The sequence below is a fragment of the Brienomyrus brachyistius genome, chromosome 7 (genome assembly GCF_023856365.1).
Source record: "Brienomyrus brachyistius isolate T26 chromosome 7, BBRACH_0.4, whole genome shotgun sequence".
In the NCBI taxonomy this organism is placed as follows: Eukaryota; Metazoa; Chordata; class Actinopteri; order Osteoglossiformes; family Mormyridae; genus Brienomyrus; species Brienomyrus brachyistius.
Genome location: NC_064539.1, coordinates 13,893,826 through 13,912,082, shown reverse-complemented (window position 1 = coordinate 13,912,082; position 18,257 = coordinate 13,893,826). Strand labels below are relative to the sequence as shown.

The window sequence follows — 18,257 nt, the reverse complement described above, 5'->3', positions numbered from 1 at the left end:
TATGATAGAGATATGCAGAGATTGTTGATTATTGAATTGTTCATTGTTCATTGTGGATTATTACAAGAAGTAAGATGTGAATATGTTACTAATACTGAGCATACAATAAAATGCATAATTTAATTATTTGATTTTCATCCCATCCCCTATTTTCCTTGGTGCAAAATAATGTTTTATATAATGTGGGTTTCGCAAACTCACATATACACTATATGAACAAAAATATTGAGACACCTGGCCATTACACCTACAGGAACTTCGATGACATCTCATTTTAAATCCATAGGCATCAACATGGAGTTGGTCCTCCTTTTTGCAGCTATAACAGCTGCCACTCTTCTGGGCACTTTTTTGGAGTGTGTCTGTGGGAATTTTTGCCCATTCATCCAGAAGAGCATTTGGCCTGGGTAGCAATCTCCGTTTTAATTCACCCCAAAGGTGTTTGATAGGGTTTAAGTCATGGCTCTGTGTGGGCCAGTCAAGTTAATCCACACCAAACTCACCTAACCATGTCTATATGGACCTTGCTTTGTGCACTGGGGCACAGTCATGCTAGAACAGAAAAGGGCCATTGCCAAACTGTTCCCACAAAGTTGAAAGCATAGAATTGCCCAAAATGTACTAGTATGTTGAAGTATTAAAACGTCCCTTCACTGGAACTAAAGGGCCTAGGCAAACCCCTGAAAAACATCCCCATACAATTATTCCTCCTCCGCCAATCTCCTCAGCTCAGACAATGCAGTCAGGCAGGTAACGTTCTCCTGGCATCCATCAAACCCACATTCATTGTTCAGACTGCCTGACAGAGAAGCTTGATTCGTCACTCCACAGAACATGTTTCCACTGTTCCAGAGACCAATGGCAGTGTGTTTTACACCACTCCATCCGACGCTTGGCATTGCACTTGTGATGTGAGTTTTGCATGCAGCTTCTTGGCCACAGCACTCAGCGACCCCGCTCTGTTATCAATTGACTGTATGTGGTCTTCAACTTCATGCCAGAATTTGTGTTGTTCCTACACATTTCCACTTTGTTGTAGTACCACTTACAGGTGACTGTTGAATATGTAGCAGGGAAGAAATTTAAGAACTGACTTATTGCAAAGGTGGCATCCTATGACAGTACTCTGTGAGCTATTTGGAGTGACCCACTCTTTCAGAAATGTTTGCAAACCTGACTAAATAAGTGCTTGATTTTATACACATATGGCAAAGAGTCTGAATGAAACCTGAATTCTGTGATTAAATGGTAGGTCCCAATACTTTTGTCCAGTGTATAATGCAACTGGAATTTTAGTAGTTTGTGGAATTGCATGAATATACACAAATTTAAGAAAATATGGTAATCTTACTTGGAAAGAATGGCGGTGTGGTCATGCAGTGGTTAGCACTGTTGGCTCACTCCTCTAAGGACCAGGGGCCGGTTGCACAAAACACCTAAAGTTAAGATTTTCTTTAAAGTCTGAGTTAAGGTCTCCTTAAAATAAAGTTGACTGCACAAAACACCCTTAAGTCCCCTCCTTAAAATTTCCTCTTAAGTATTTAAGTTTTTCTCCTTATCTTGGTCTTATACTCAAGGCGTCCCTTAACGGTTGCACAAAACACCTTAGCAGCCAAACTAAGAGAAAAAAAAATAAGATACCTCTAACCATACCTTAACTGCAACATGGCCGAGTTTATGATAATAAATAACGAAAATAAACGCATCCCAAAAAGAGTGTTCCGCGACCGGGAGAACCCCTTAGACACGCTTAATGATGAGCAATTGATTTTGCTTTATAAATTTGACCGGCAGTCAGTTTATGATTTGTCCGACCATCTGCAGTTGGATCACCCCACAATCCGAAGCTGTTCTCCCCCAGCTGCGTTGCAGTTAATGTTTGCTCTGCAGGTGTATGCTATGGGCTTCTTCCAGGCTGTAATAGGCGATGTATTTCAAGTCAACGGTATGCCGCGTCATTCATGTCCGCTACCATCGCTGCCTCATTTGAAAGAGGTTTTGGAGGTGGACTTCCACCTTGAAAATGACATTTCGTATAGAATAAATTCTGGTAATTAATAATTTTTTTTTCTAGCACATTAGGTTGCAGTCTAAACGCAAGTGTCATAGAACGTTAACCCTGTTTCACGTTCAGCCGAGCTCGCTAACTAATCATAGCCTATAACGTTACCCACCCTTACAGTCTACTTTACAGTATATCTATACCTTAAATACACTACTCAACAATAAGTTAGGGATATTGTAACGTACATGAGTGCATCTCCAATTTGCTCTGAATATTAATGAAATATGTAAAAGTTCCCTTTGATATTACTAATAATGTAGAGAAGAAACAGCATTGTCATTAGCTTAATATTTATTACCCCAAAAATTTAGACAATAACAGGGACAGCCCCAAATAACAAAAATTGAGAATGTCAGTAGCGGGTGTTTCGTCCTTTTATCGCAATGACAGCTTGACAGCGACGTCTCATGCTCCTCACTAGCCTCATGATGTTGTCCTGAGGCAATGCGTTCCACTCTTCCACAAGTGCTACACGCAGTTCTGCCAGGTCACTGTTGTAAAACGTCTTTCAATGTCGTAAATCCCTCAATGTTTTTCCTTAGCTAAGGAAACCTTTTAAGGGGTTCTGTGCAATACCCTTAAATAAATCCCTTAGCTAAGGAGAAATTAAACCTTAAATGTCATACTTAAGGTGTTTTGTGCAACCGGCCCCAGAATTTTAGTCTCTGCCATGGCTCCATATTTGTGGAATTTGCATGTTCTCCCTGTGTTATTATGGGGTTTCCTCTGGTTTCCCCCTACAGTTCAAAAACATACTGAGGTGTCTTGGAGTTGAATGGTAAGTGTGCCCTGTGACGAGTTGGTGCCCTATCCTGGGTTATTCCCTACCTTGTGCCCATTGCTTCTGATAGAGGTTCTAGATCCCTGTGATCCTGAATAGGACAAACGGGTGCAGAAATTGGATGGATGGACTTAAAAAGAAGGAGGTGACAGTTTTCTTTTTTGCTCATTGTATGCCCTGTTCATTTTAATAATCTGTAACCTCCATTGTTATTCAAGATGAACAGAATTCATCCTCACACACACATACACACACGTATATACATGTAAGGATTATGAGGGAAACTTTCTTTTTCCTGCAATGTCACAGTTTTGTGGCACTTAACAACATTAGTGATTAAAAAGAAATACTGTAAGTACTACGGAGGTCATGCAGTTAATGTTCTATTTCAGCCATGATATTATTCTTCTGTATCAGAATTATTAGACGGAATGCACTACTGCAAAACTGGTTATGGGCCATATGTTTTTATAGTGAATTAAATTGTACTCATCAGACCATATGAGCTTTAAATGAAGATGGGGCCATTTTCACAATTTGTCAGCCAGGGGACCAATTACTAGCCAGTACTCCATATGCTACCGTATTCTGTACAGAGCTGAGTGACTTATAGTGTGATTTGGAAGATTGTGTTAGTTACATTGTGGCTGAGGTAAGTACCCTGTGCCAGTGTCCAGTGCCTACATCTGTGTGACAATTTATCTACAATTTATGGAACCTGCTAAACTATAAAACAGGATCCCTAAACATTATTTCGGTCCGACTTTTTGGATTATGTGATCTTGGATTAATTTTAATATTAATTATTTAGAGTTTGCGTCAGTACTTAATTCAAAATAAATGATGCTATTAAAGTAATAGCATCAGGAAAAGCCAAGCAATTAATTTGGTTTAGTACCCATGAAACTGTCTAATTGTTAATTTATTGTATAAACAGGACTATGCTTAAATCATTGACAAGTATGAAGATTTGTATAGAGATAAAACACATGATGTAGTGCACATTATAATTCTTTTGGGAAACACATAATTGACCTTCAGTTGTAGAGAAAGAATAACCTGATATATAACTGGGAAATTTGCCAAATATCTTAAATTGATTTCACAAGCAAATCATGAATCAGTCTGAATTTCACTGTTAAAAAATGGAAATCGGACATAGAGTAAGGATATTTATGAAGTCCTGCTTTTTACCTGTAACCAGAATGCATTACATTTCACCAAAAGCAAAAATATATGACTATTTTCATCAAATATGACTATTACTATACAAGGGCAGTGAAACTGTCTATATCTACAGTATTTGATGCAAAATAATCTTCCATTATGGCTGAGGTCATTTATGGTGGAGTAGCAGTGACCTGTTGTGCACAGCAGTTTGTTACCACATTGTAATTTTATTTAACTTTACATAATTTACTTTTACTTAAGTCTGTCTCTGAGGCAGTGGGGATCAGCAGTCATAGAGACTTCTTGGAATTAATCCAAATAGTGGAGATTAAACATTGATTTTCAAAGCAGTGAGTAACAAGCAATTTGTTAGTATTACTATCTAATTAATGATTGCATTTTTTACAACATGCTTTTCATTAACATTTTATAATTTAACAACATAACTAAGTCCGTTTTGATAAGGGAAAATGATGTTGGGGAGGGTTAACAAGTTTTCTCAAGCTGTTACGAAAGTTGAATGAACAGTGTCTCAATACACTACATGTGCAGTATACTGATGTTCAATTGTTAGTTGAAATACAGTAATTATAAAATTTTAGAAAAAAATATTAAATTATTGGCGTGTTTCTTGCTATTTTGAGATATTTGTTTAAAAAAATATTTAAAATTATAAATTCTAAGTCTTTCTTATTTCACTGAACATGTGACAAGAATTTAATTGTACTCATCAGATATTTAATTGCGAAACACTATGGCATGGATAAGTGGTTGTTAAATTGTTTACCTACAACAAATGCCAGTAGGGACTGGGAGGTTGGATTCGAATTAGACAGTTACTTTTTAAAGAAAATCAGTGCCACCACCTTTAGTGTTTCTAGAGTACAGCTGACATTTTTACACACCTTAAAGGTTGAATACCGCTCTGGGAGACCCCCAGCTATGTAAATAGGAATACCACCACTAAAAGAAAAAGTGACAAATATAATTGTATGTGCCAGCTGTACTTAAACCTATTAACAAACAAGTTATTTTTAAAAAGACATAAATAATCTGTAAAAGCAAACCACTTCTTGTTTGTGGATTCCATCATCGTCTGTCCTTAGGACTGCAGAGACAGGACTCCAACATAAATTCACAAAATTATGAAAGTATGGCGACATACACAAACCTGAAGAATCTGGAACAGGACTATGTGACTAATTGTGACATGCTGCAATATGTACTGTATTAATACCCAGTTGTTTTGTTAGGTATCTAAATTTGACATGCATTCACAATTTTAACAAAACATAAAATTCAAATCTTTATTTTCATACTCTTCTTTCATTAAAAAATGGTGCAGTTTTCAATGGGCTTTGAATGTTATTATGCACATAAATGAACAGAACATTTATTATATGATTAAATTATATTACGTTTAAATGATTCAACACAAACATTCGGTCTTGCTCTGACTCGCTTTCCAACTGGGACTGGCTTCAGATTACAATCTTGTGTCAAACCTTGGTTCCTTGCTCATGAGTCCTTTACTTGCTTACCTCAAATATATCAATCCACCCTATTTATCTCACTGTCATTTCAGTACTTTTATGGTTCTTGAGAGATAGGCTGTCTGGTTATTCTGTAAAGTAGAAATGCTGTGGAATTTCCTTTTGGGATAAATCTTATGTTTACCCTGGATCCATCTTCTGTGCAACTGCCAGATGTTTCATCAGCTGAGTCAGGGGAATTTGTATGAGCAATGGAGCAGGAACACTCACTATTGAGCATCTTACCACTTGCTTTTGGAAAGACATGAAGATTATGTCTTCAGCGTAACAAAACTTCTACTGCCTCAGCCCACTGGAACAGCATATGTGAAAGGGCTTGTCCATAATGATACCAGGTTACTGTGTTTATAAGCCTCAGCTCCCCTTTGCTTCATTAATTCACACTGTAGTTGCAATCCATCTGTAGCATCCTATGACAGTACCCCGTTAGCTCTTTGGAATGACCCACTCTTTCAGAAATGTTTGCAAACCTGACTAAATGGCTAAGTGCTTAATTTTATACACCTGTGGCAAAGAGTCTAAATGAAACACCTGAATTCAGTGATTAAATGCTAGGTCCTAATATTTTTGACCATGTAGTGAATAATGCAACTGGAATTTTAGTAGTTTGTGGAATTGCATGAGTATACACAAATTTTAGAAAATATGGTGCTTTTACTTGTGTGCTTTGAAAGAATGGCGTTATGGTCATGCAGTGGTTAGCACTGTTGACTCATTCCTTTAAGGATCAGGATTTGAGTCTCTGCTTGTGCTTGATTTTATACAGTGTCTGTGGGCACAAAACCTGTTTTGTCCACTAAGGGCCTTAAATTACATATGATTAATTGGATCACAGATTTGCAATGACGGCGGTGCTGTTTATCAGTTGCAGCTCTCGCACATGGATTCTATGTCAGCAATATTCTATAAATCTATTTGAAAAAAAAAAAACAAAAACAAACAAAAAACTTCCAGTTTCATATTCAGTGCTATGCAATATTCCGTAATATTTTATATTGACTGTAGAAGCCTTGCAGAGTAAGAAAATAGGTCACAGTCACATAGTACTCAACTGGTCGGAACAAAATCTTGGTCTGGATTTGTACTCTCTGGACCTGAAATCTCCACCTCTGCTGGTGGTGTGGCGCTACTTTTCAGTAATTAAAGTCCAACAGGTTGTTTTTTTTGGTAAACACAGTTTTCATTTCACAAATGAAACATTTCAGTTCACAAATTATTATCTTTTATTTTAATTTTTGTTTTTCATTTCCGTTTTACTCTACAATAATAACACTGGTCCCAACTCTCAATAAACCCAATGCGCACGAACACACACTGGCACCATCAATCAAATACGCCCAGATTTTACATTTTCTCAAACACTTATTCAATGGAGATTCTAAATTAGCAGGCAGACAACTTTATGGCTTTAAGAATCAGTGTACTTAGCAGCTACAAGGACAAAACATATTAAAATGCTCTCCGTAGTAATAGTAATTTAATAAACATTAACAGACAAGTTTGGGCCCCTGTAGTATGCCATCGAACTTTGCGCAGTGTAAAACCATCTTTTTGTTTTGTGATTTAAACTACTTTCATTTCATTTATATAATATCAATAATACCAGATGGGTCAACTAAGAAAATAATGGGTGATAATACAAAGCCATTAGAAATGTTCCAGGAAACAAGGCAAAGAAATAAAGTGGACTAAGAACTGCTTATTCTAATCATTTCAGTATAAGAATTGCACTAGTCAGGACAGCAAGCAGAGCCACATAACATGGGGATGACATGAAGGAAGCTGTGATTTTTTTTCAGTGCTTACAATGGTAGTTGTGGTGAAAATACCAGAATCTGATACAATGGGGTGATTACAAAGCTATTTCAGTGTGAGGACAGAAGCAAGCAAAATAAATAAAATAACATTGCAGGTTTCTGATAATAAGCAGAAACCATTAAGTACAAGAACAGGCTAAAAGGATGGAGTGGGATTACTAAGGGGGTAATGAGGGAAAACTCATAGCTTTACAGCAGTGCAAAGAAGGAAGAGGTACACTGAATATGCGTACTTGTCACCCGTCTCTGTACTGCCCCGAGATATCCCTGCAGATGACCTGTCACAGATGCCATCCACACATCAGAACTATATCCATTTCTACTATCGCAGTACTTTTCCTGCATTTTTGGGGCCCATCAAGTTGACATATATCAGAATTCAGCCTTTAATGATACTATATGGGGACTGTTATCCACTCACTGTATTTTCATGGAGGAGAAACAGATGCTGACCAACAGAATAACCTAAATCGAAGGTCTCTTTTACAGCAACAGTTAGATGATGACAGATTGTAATACTTTATTTAGCTATTGATGTGTCTCTCAAATAGACCTCTGTATCTGTTGGGAAACATCCATACAGTATATTGTTTCCAAAAGGAAACAAGGACTACCACAAGGTGGTACAATTAATACAATTATTTCCTTTTTAAGCTCTATTGTGGTTCTCATACAATATCTTTATTTTTTGGTTTGCTGCTATAACTAAGGACCCGGGACCCGGGGTGGCTTATTTAAAAACAAAATTACAAAGAAAAGAAAACACAAGAATATTCACAGCACAGTTGGGTGGAGATGTTCATTACATTCACTACATTCTCTCCTTTGTTTATGCATAAACACTTGCTTTCTCAGACACAGTTTAGCACAAAAAGGTTTGTTGATCGAGAACGAAAAATACATTCAACAACGAAACATTTTTTTAACTGAACAACTGAAGTGAAAGTGATTACTTGTCATTGCAGACACATCACAGCACACAGTTCACAAAAATCATCCGAATGCGGGCGGCAGCCCTTCGCGGTCAACTTACTCCACAAAGAGTATCAATTAATTAATATGTGACATAGCACGGGGCAGCTAATTCAGTGGCTGGGGAATATGGTCAAGAACCAAACTGAAACAAAATGCTTTTTTTCAAAATACTCATTAAATAGTCACTGTTCATTCAGCAGAGTTCATTCAAAGAATTATGCCTAAAAAGTAAAACTCATGTGACCATAGGATCTACTTTCGGTTCTGCAACTACTATTCCAGGTGCTGGGGGGGCGGGGGGTATTGGGGCGTGGCAGCCATGTCAAATCGATCCTGACTAATTACTACCGCACCTGTATAAGGTTTCTAGGCAGGATGTGGCGCGACATTCTGCCTGGTCGGTTATTTTGTCTTTGAAGTTCGCTGTCAGCTTGGCGTTTGTTCACTGTCCCCGCCTGCATTGTAGTGTTTGCCCCTCATTTGTTACAGGTAGGCATTGGTGCATGGTGTGTTTTTTTAAGTTTGTATTGAGCTCTATTGCTTTCTTTGTACGCTCGTAGCTGAACGGGTTGATGTCTTGTCCGTCCAGTGGCTCTGTTATGGTTGGTTAAGCGGTAGCTACAAGTGTCTGTAGGTTTAAGATGTATCTATTCCTGCTTGTTAATAACCCTGAGCTATGGTGGCAGGTTTAACTTTTTGGTTTCCTGTCTACAGGTATTCTCCTACTTTTGTGGTTCGCAGTGGGTTGGGCTGTTGTCTTATCTTCATTTAGAATAGTATTTCCTTTGTGTCTTCTTTGTTTCGTTGTGTTGGGGTTTGCATATGGTTGTTTTGGTTTAATTCAATTTGCCATGTTTGATGTGAGTTGTGGGGTAACATGTTTGTTTATGAAGTGAATTTTCCTTTTCATTGTTCCGGTTTATTGTATGTTAGGCTGTTGCCTTTCGGTGGTTGACCTGTGTTTATTTTTCTTATTGTTTTGGTTAAATTTTGTTTAATATTTATTATAGCAGACTACTCTGACGGGGGGGCTAGAGGCACTTGGTGGTGGGGGTAGTGTTTGTACGTTTGGTGTGACCTCAAGTGTCGCTTGCTGTGGGTTGCTGTGTCATCAGGAGCCAGCTATCTATTGCGTGCCGGCATGCGTGTTGGAGTCTTTGAAGCTCGCCTCTGGCTAGTCTGCCCCCCTCAGGTAAACCTCAGTTCTACAGTGAATGTTTATGTCTTTTTGTTTGCTACCTGGGAATAGTGAACGTATTTTTATGGAATTCATGTCTCCGGTGCTGTACTTGGACCTGTGAAGGTGTGGCTGTGTCCACCTTAGGGGTAATTTAGTTTAGGCGTCCCTGGGCCTTTGGTCCAGGGTGGCATAATCAGGCTACAGTGATTGGCCTTAGGTCTTTCCCGTCACCACCCCTGCCAGACTCACAAAACATGAATTTAATAAGCATTGTTCATCAAAGTAGTACTTATAAATTTGACAAAACATTAATTTAATTTTACATGAATAAAGAACATTAAGTTAATGTGTACTGTATATTTATTTTGAGTATCATGAAACAGCTTATATGATATGAGTAAACACATTAGAGTCATACGTTATTTTTTTAAAACTTTTCCATATGGAACAAAACAGACAGCTATTTAATATGTTCACTTATTACATATCTAACTTCAAGAGATACACAAGATTATAAAGCTTCATCACAAAGGGTCAGTGTAGGTGTTATGTCAAAGCCTAGGACTCAAAGCATGTACAGTAAAGCCTGCCACTACATTCACCTTTCATCATTTAGAAGGAAGCTTGATCAGCTACATTACCCTTGGTCCACTTGCCATTCTTCTGTTTAATTACCATTCAGCAATTGACTTTTCTGAGTGGCACCATTGTATCAGGAAACAAAAGAGGTGATACTACATGCAGCTTGTTCAGCAAAAATTCTAAACGGAAGAACCACTTCACTCTCATGACAAAACCTGAACTCTCCTATAAGCCTAATTCTGCTCATTCCACATTCATTAAATGAACGTTGCCTTATAAATGTCAACCCTATTTTTAAAAGATCTGTCTTTTAATTAATAACAGTGGCAATTTAATGATTCTGGAAGAAAACATATCCCTATGCAATGTAATTGCTTGTCAAGTATTTAATTGCCTTATTGTGAAATTCACTGTGGTTAAGAATTTATCCATTAACTAAATGTGCTTTATGGTTAGCTAACTAGAAGCTGATATATATTTTCTCATGGAGTAAGAGTTCCTAATGGTGCTCTAGTCTCAATCAAATTTTAACTGGGTTAGTCACCATTGTTGGTAAGCTTCCACTTAATGATTTTGATAAGGGTCACAGAAGAAAGGCAATGTCTGAGAGGCTGACTGAAGATGTCTTACTGCTGTCCTGCCATTCCCTTTCTGATAGTAAACTTTTTGTCGATATCATTGAGTTGATGTAAGAAATTCATGGGCTGCAAATTGAAGCGTTTCTGAAAGTATTCAATGTGGAAATCCATTTCCATGTTTTTTTCATGACCTGACTATTGTGTGAATAGCTATGTGCAGATCTGTGCACTCTACAAAACTAAATATAAGAATATGCTTGAGCCCATAGTGCGTACATTGACAACTTATATGTTATCAGAAGCCTGGTATATCTACTGCTATGCATTTTTTGTGGAGAAAATTTAAAATACTCTCTAAAGGTTGTGAGATTCCTATATGATTAAAACTAACAGTTACTGTGGGTTATTGCAGTATATTGTATACCAATTAACAGATCAAATGATCCTGCCACCAACCCCCAAATTTTTCCCCTGATTTTTCCCCTTGATAGGGCTGGATGTAGATTAACATCATACCCAGGATGAAGCAATTGCAGGTTAAGGGCCTTGCTCAAGGGCCCAATGGAGTAGAATTTTGATTTAATTAGCGACTGGGCTGATATCTGGCAGATGAAATTTAATGTAGATAAATGTAAGGTAATCCATGCAGGGAGCAGAAATATAAAGTACAGATATTTTGTGGGTTCCACTGAAATAAAGGTAGCTGATTATGAGAAAGACCTCGGTCTGTACTGTATGTTGATGCTTCCATGTCCCACTCACGCCAGTGTGGAGAAGCAATAAAAAAGGCCAATAGGATGTTGGGTTGTATCCTGTGTGTGGAGGTTAAGTCAAGGGGGGTGATGCTACGATGATACAATTCCTTGTGTAGCGAGGTGAGCAGTTTGGCTCCTCAATCGTAGTCCCAGTAGGGCAGTATCCAATTTTATATAAGTCGGCGTAAGGAAAGGAATGGCGTCTGAACTGTGAGGCGATTTGGCAAGCCAACTGTAGTTGGGCAGTGGGGCTGCATGGTCAATTTGTACGGTGGCCCCAAAGATCAAAACACAATGACATTTCAGAACACACAACATTTCAAAAAACACAACGACATTACAGAAAACACAACGATATTTCAAAAACACAACAACATTTCAAAGATCTCAACGACATTATAGAAAACACGATGACATTTAAAAAAATAAGACATTTCAAAAACACAACATTTCAAAAAACACAATGACGTCACAGAAAACACAATAACATTTCAAAAAACACAAGGACATTTCAAAAACACAACGACATTTCTGAAAACGGAAAGGGTAGGACGATACTTCTTGTTCGTGTTTCGACAGTACCCTTGGAGTGAGATGGGTGTTGTCCAACCACGAATAAGAAGTGTGGCCCTACCCTATTCCTGATTGCAATTGGACAGTACCAATGTCACTCACAACAGTTCATTTAATGGATGTGTTTGACTTGGCTTTAGGTCTGTCTGCAGCTGATGTGACGTGTATCGATATCTGCCGGCGGCTGTAGGGGTGGAGTATAAACTGACTGCTGCCAAGTCGGACAACTTCTACTTATCGTAGTGTGCGAGACCTGACTGCAATGGCAGCACTGCCAGAAGGGTGTAGATAAATCTATACAAATATCACCTGCATGCACATTACTTCTTTTACAATAACCAACTCCTGATCCAAACTGTTAGCAGTAAAAAAAACTATTGTCTATAGTGGCCCTGTGTAAAAAGATAGCTGCCAAGAAAAAGATCAAATACATTTACTTCAAGGATTCAAAGTTTTTATTGCCATGTACAGAGTACAATGCAATTCTTACTTGAATGCCTTCTTCACAGACTACACAGCATTTATTACATTTATTTAAACTTTATTTTACCAGCAAAATGAACTGAAAACCAATTTTCACTGCTTTACGTGCTTTTCAGGGAGAAATAGCAGATAACACATTGGCACTTCCTGGGATACAAATGTGCGTGTGACTAAAATCTTCAACCAATGAGGGCAAAGCTAGCTGTTCCAGTTTGTACAGACCTGCGTGAAGTTGGCCTCCCATATGTTTCAGATTTCAACCAAACTGGTCTCAATCGTATGTGCCGCGTTTGTGCCGGATTGTGCCGTGAAAAATTTCTGATATATAAATGTCTGTTTACATGATGATGTCATCAGCATGAAGTTGGCCCCCCATTTGCGTCTGATTTCCACCAGACCAATCACAATCGTGTGTGCTCCGTTTGTGCTGGTTTGTGCCGTTAAAACTGTCCTTTGTGCTTAGTTTCTGAGATATTAACCCTCTGGAGTTGACAGCATCGTCGGTGATGCTGCGTATCTTTCTTCTGTATTTCAGTTCATAACTTCAAAATTTTGCTATTCGCATTCTAAATAGCCGTATTACCACGTATTCAAATCACATTTGCATGGTAATTTGATGAACAATGCAACAGTGAAACGCGATCCAGATACAGAGGCCAGGTGCGAATGGCTCATGCATACACATGAAAGTTGCTACATATTCAATGAAAGGAGCCAAAAATAGTGACATGAGTTAGGTTTGTCTATACTTTGATGTCAAATTACAAACTTCACATAAATCTGACATATTCACAAAGTACACTTAGATTAAGATGAGTTTAATGCCTAAACAAATATATAAGAAAAAAAAATATTTGCCATGAGTTACGTTTATGAAATTGAATGTGATCATACCCTAGTCAGTGAAAGTGTGTTCCCTATCCCTAGACCCCAGAGGGTTAAGCAATTTCAGAAAATAGATTTTCTGGATGGACTCACCACCCAATCTTAAATCGGTGGTGTGGCAGCATTTTAGCTTTCCGGTAATCACAAACTAAAACGGCGAGAAAAGCAGAGACACGACAAAAACTGCATGCAGACACTGCCGCCAGAGCGAAGATTATTAAAGTGGCAAACCACGCCAAAAAAGAACTATTAGTCAAGTTCTCCCCAAACAAGCTTGATGGGCTGAATGGCCACCTGTCGTTTGTAAATTTCTTATGTTCTTAAGCATTGTGGGCATTTACAGGATTTGAACCAGCACCCTTCCAGTTGTTGGCACAGATTCCTGGCTTCAGAGCCACCACTCTGACCATGAACTGAAATAAAAATGAAAATCGGACATTAATCTGCAAAAAGTATCTCCACACCACCAGCATCTTTTTACCTTGTTTAACCACAGTATCTGCTTTTTTAAATATGGTTTGCCTGCTGATTTGTCCCTTCCTTCTTTGCCTCTTATGCCTCTTATCCAGCTTTTATTGGATGGAGTTTGAGTAACCTTGTCATTTAACTATATATTCATTCTGTCTGCATTTTGTCTAACCATTTTATACCAAACCCCTTACATCATACTTTTATTTTTATCTAAATCCTTATTAAATCATGGCGATTATACTAAAACAGTATCACAAAATGTATGACAACAGAAAATGTCTTTGATATTTATGTTTCATTTGTTTTTGTTAGCTTCTCAAACATATTAAGGATTGCATTCATGCAGTTAATGTGATATCTTGACATAGAATAATCAGTTGTATTGTTTCTGTGCTTTAGTGCAAAGTACTAAAATTATGCGTCTGCAATACAAGCAACAGAGTTGTAAAATACAGATTTTGCTTGGCGTCTGAGTGCTGGAACCTGTCACAGATTAGAGAGCACAGAGAGAGCTTCCTAATTTAACAAGCGCAGGAAATGCATGAAATTGTAGTAGTGCAGCTATATTGGTTAAATAAAAACATGCCGTCTAGGAGCTTAGATGCTGAGCTGGCTGTTACGCTAGGCTATCACAGAAACATTTCCATTCCATTATGGGCCAGTAAAGCTGTCATGGATGAAGTGCAGATTCAAGCATATCTTTCGCGGAATGTGTTGAACCAATAAAAACAGTATCTGAAAGAATATATATCTACATATATCTACATATAAGAATATATGTACATTTGCCATGGACTGGCATCCTGCCCACAGTGACTCTTGACGTGTATCCTTTGTTTCCTTTGATACATCCAGACTCTTTGTGATCCTGGTCTATATAAGTGGTTATGGAATGGAGGGAATGGGTTCATGTACAATTACTGTCCGATTTCTAAAGTATAATACAGACTGCAGATATGCAAAAGGTTTATAACAGAGAGTATATGTTTTTAAAATAAATAAATTAAATATCTGTAATGTGCAACTTTATTTATACAGTAATATTTAATTTCAGAGTCATACATATGCCATAATAAATGATAATTAGCCAAACTGAAAGGTTATTGTTACAAACTAATTGTAGTAGGTGATCAAAAGTCATGCTAATTAGACTCCATTAGACTGCAACAATGTATGTTCTTATTCTGTATGAAGTATTGTTTTACATACAATGACCATTCCTGAGCAGCTCTGGCCATGAAAAGAACATGTACCGGAAACGTGTTCCATTTGCACAAGTATTTATCATAAGTACGAAAGGGATGGATACCATTAAGATTCAGCCAAAATATATAGCATAATAAAAACCGGCATTAAGTCTTGTTCCAAATCCCAGTAACTGAACATGCTCTGGATTATTACTGACCCTTTGTCATTAGCATTCAGATTCATTTTTGCTGTTTCCATCATGTTGAAGCTTTCCATTTTAATGTGATAAATAAAGAATAAGACCATAAAGTAGATCTTGTATTTACGTTTGAAATGATCTGTGCCCTAAAGGGCTTAGTCATAAGACTACAACAGGCTATCTCACCTGCTTCTTTGTGGTTGGCATAGAACAATGCATCTTGGAGGCCGGATCCCTGCCAAGAATGCATTTGCATCAGTAACGTTGTGATCTGTGAGACGAGACGCTGCCAGTGTCCCCAGTGCGACTTTCTGAAGGTACAGTAAGAATGAGTGAGATAACAGAATTTTTGATCTTGCTTGCTCTTGTTCTTTGTAGGGCATGCCTCCATAATACAAGAAGACAGGAGTATATTTGAAATGCATACCATTAATTAAAATGAGAGCAACAGATGATGTTATTGTGTTCTTTTGACCTACAGAAGGGTGTTTGGTCTCTTACTAAGTGTGGTGAATCTATATGCACTTAATATTTTCAGTTCCATTGATGTAAGACTGCAATGCGATGAGCCCATTACCTGATATAACTTCACCCTGCATGTGTTTAAAGCAAAGAGCGTTGGAAAGTGACTGTAAACAAGATTGCAAAACATAAATATTTGGGAATAACCATAGTAATAATCTGAATTATTTTGCAGGAAGAGATGCTAAGCGTAGCACCCAACAAGTGTTGTCCAGAGTGTGTGCGTTCTCGTGGTTCTTGTCGACATGAAGGATCCATTTATGAGGTATAAAAACTAATCCTTCACAAGTCAGGCTTAAGGCTCCCATTTGCCACTTATAAATGGTAATAACTGATAAAAAAAGAGAACTACATTATAACTTGTTTATAGCTGTCTATTGATGATTTACAAAGTGTTACAACCTAATTAATAACCTGATTGAAAACCCATTCATACACCTTTTGTAAGGGTAGTGTTACTGCAAAGTGGTAAAGTGTAAAGGGGGCATAAGAAACTTAGTATCTCAGTTACTACTCAAGTACAAATCATGAAGTAATATAGTAACTGCATGATCCGTCATGATTGATTAATGATGAATAAACATGGGATCAGTATACTACTAGATTATGTGTCTCCGCTCAAGAAAAGTGTTAGTCCTATTCCTTCTTATGGTAAACTGTACTTGATGGGGTACAAATACTTAGAAATAACTCAATTATTACTGAAGTAAAAATAATAAACAAATATAGTCTACTTGTGATGAGATATATCACGATGCATTAATGATGAACAAATATGAGGGACAGCACCTGGGGAAAAAGCAAAAACCTCAACGAACCACAGGAAACAGCACAGATACGCAGAACAGGGACCAAGACAACAATCAAGACAGACAAACCAAAGGGAACGCAGAAAGACACAGGGGCACCAAAAACGGGAACAAAGAACCCAGGGAGGTGGACAACGGAGGGACAACAGGAGGAGCAAAGGGACCAGGAGAGAACAAGGGGTGGGAAGCAGGGACAAGAGGTAGGAAGCAACCCCGGCTGGCAGAAGGCAGGAGCGGCAGGGGACCATGAGGCGACTGCGAGGTAGGAGCCGGAGGGGACGATGAAGGGGGTGTGGAGGAAGATGGAGGGACAGATGGACGGGACGAGAATGGAGGCGAAGGGGATACCGGAGGAGGTGAGAAGGGAGCAGAAGGGGACACCAGAGGAGGCGAGAAGGGAGCGAAAGTCACGCCAGGCGAAGGCGCTGGCAACCAACGACTCGGAGCAGGGAGCACCACAGGCGACCGCTGAGACACTGGAGGCAGAACCGAAGGCGGCCAATGAGACACTGGAGGCAGAACCGAAGGCGGCCAATGAGACACTGGAGGCAGAACCGAAGGCGGCCAATGAGACACCGCAGGAGGCAGAACCGAAGGCGGCCAATGAGACACCGCAGGAGGCAGAACCGAAGGCGGCCAATGAGACACCGCAGGAGGCAGAACCGAAGGCGGCCAATGAGACACTGGAGGCAGAACCGAAGGCGGCCAATGAGACACCGCAGGAGGCAGAAACGAAGGCGGCCAATGAGACACCGCAGGAGGCAGAACCGAAGGAGGCCAATGAGACACTGGAGGCAGAACCGAAGGCGGCCAATGAGACACCGCAGGAGGCATAACCGAAGGCGGCCAATGAGACACCGCAGGAAGCAGAACCGAAGGCGACCAATGAGACACCGCAGGAGGCAGAGCCGAAGGCGGCCAATGAGACACCGCAGGAGGCAGAACCGAAGGCGGCCAATGAGACACTGGAGGCAGAACCGAAGGCGGCCAATGAGACACCGCAGGAGGCAGAACCGAAGGCGGCCAATGAGACACCGCAGGAGGCAGAACCGAAGGCGGCCAATGAGACACCGCAGGAGGCAGAACCGAAGGCGGCCAATGAGACACTGGAGGCAGAACCGAAGGCGGCCAATGAGACACCGCAGGAGGCAGAACCGAAGGCGGCCAATGAGACACCGCAGGAGGCAGAACCGAAGGCGGCCAATGAGACACCGCAGGAGGCAGAACCGAAGGCGGCCAATGAGACACTGGAAGCAGAACCGAAGGCAGCCAATGAGACACTGGAGGCAGAAATGAAGCCGGCCAATGAGACACCACAGGAGGCAGAACCGAAGGCGGCCAATGAGACACTGGAGGCAGAACCGAAGGCGGCCAATGAGACACCGCAGGAGGCAGAACCGAAGGCGGCCAATGAGACACTGGAGGCAGAACCGAAGGCAGCCAATGAGACACCGCAGGAGGCATCGCAGGCGACTGCTGAGCTGGAGCCAGGGGGACCACAGACGACCGCTGAGCAGGTGCCAGAGGACCCACAGGCGACTGCAGAGCCGAACCCAGTGGGACCGAAAGCAAACCAGGTGGCAGGGCGGATAGGATCCGACCCCTACGTAAGTGTCCTCTCCCCCTTCTGGACACAGAGAGACAAGGTCCAGGTTGGGACCTGCCACACTG

General features: G+C 39.8%; 1 protein-coding gene across 1 annotated transcript in view; it reads left to right on the top strand.

The window, feature by feature from the left end:
- The window catches only part of LOC125746435 (extracellular matrix organizing protein FRAS1-like), a 141,162-nt gene that overhangs the window by 27,984 nt on the left and 94,921 nt on the right, over positions 1 to 18,257 (top strand). Inside the window, exons 3-4 of the mRNA XM_049020384.1 lie at positions 15,465 to 15,572; positions 15,953 to 16,042. Of these exons, the coding sequence (XP_048876341.1) occupies positions 15,465 to 15,572; positions 15,953 to 16,042 (198 nt within the window). The remainder of the gene's footprint in view (positions 1 to 15,464; positions 15,573 to 15,952; positions 16,043 to 18,257) is intronic.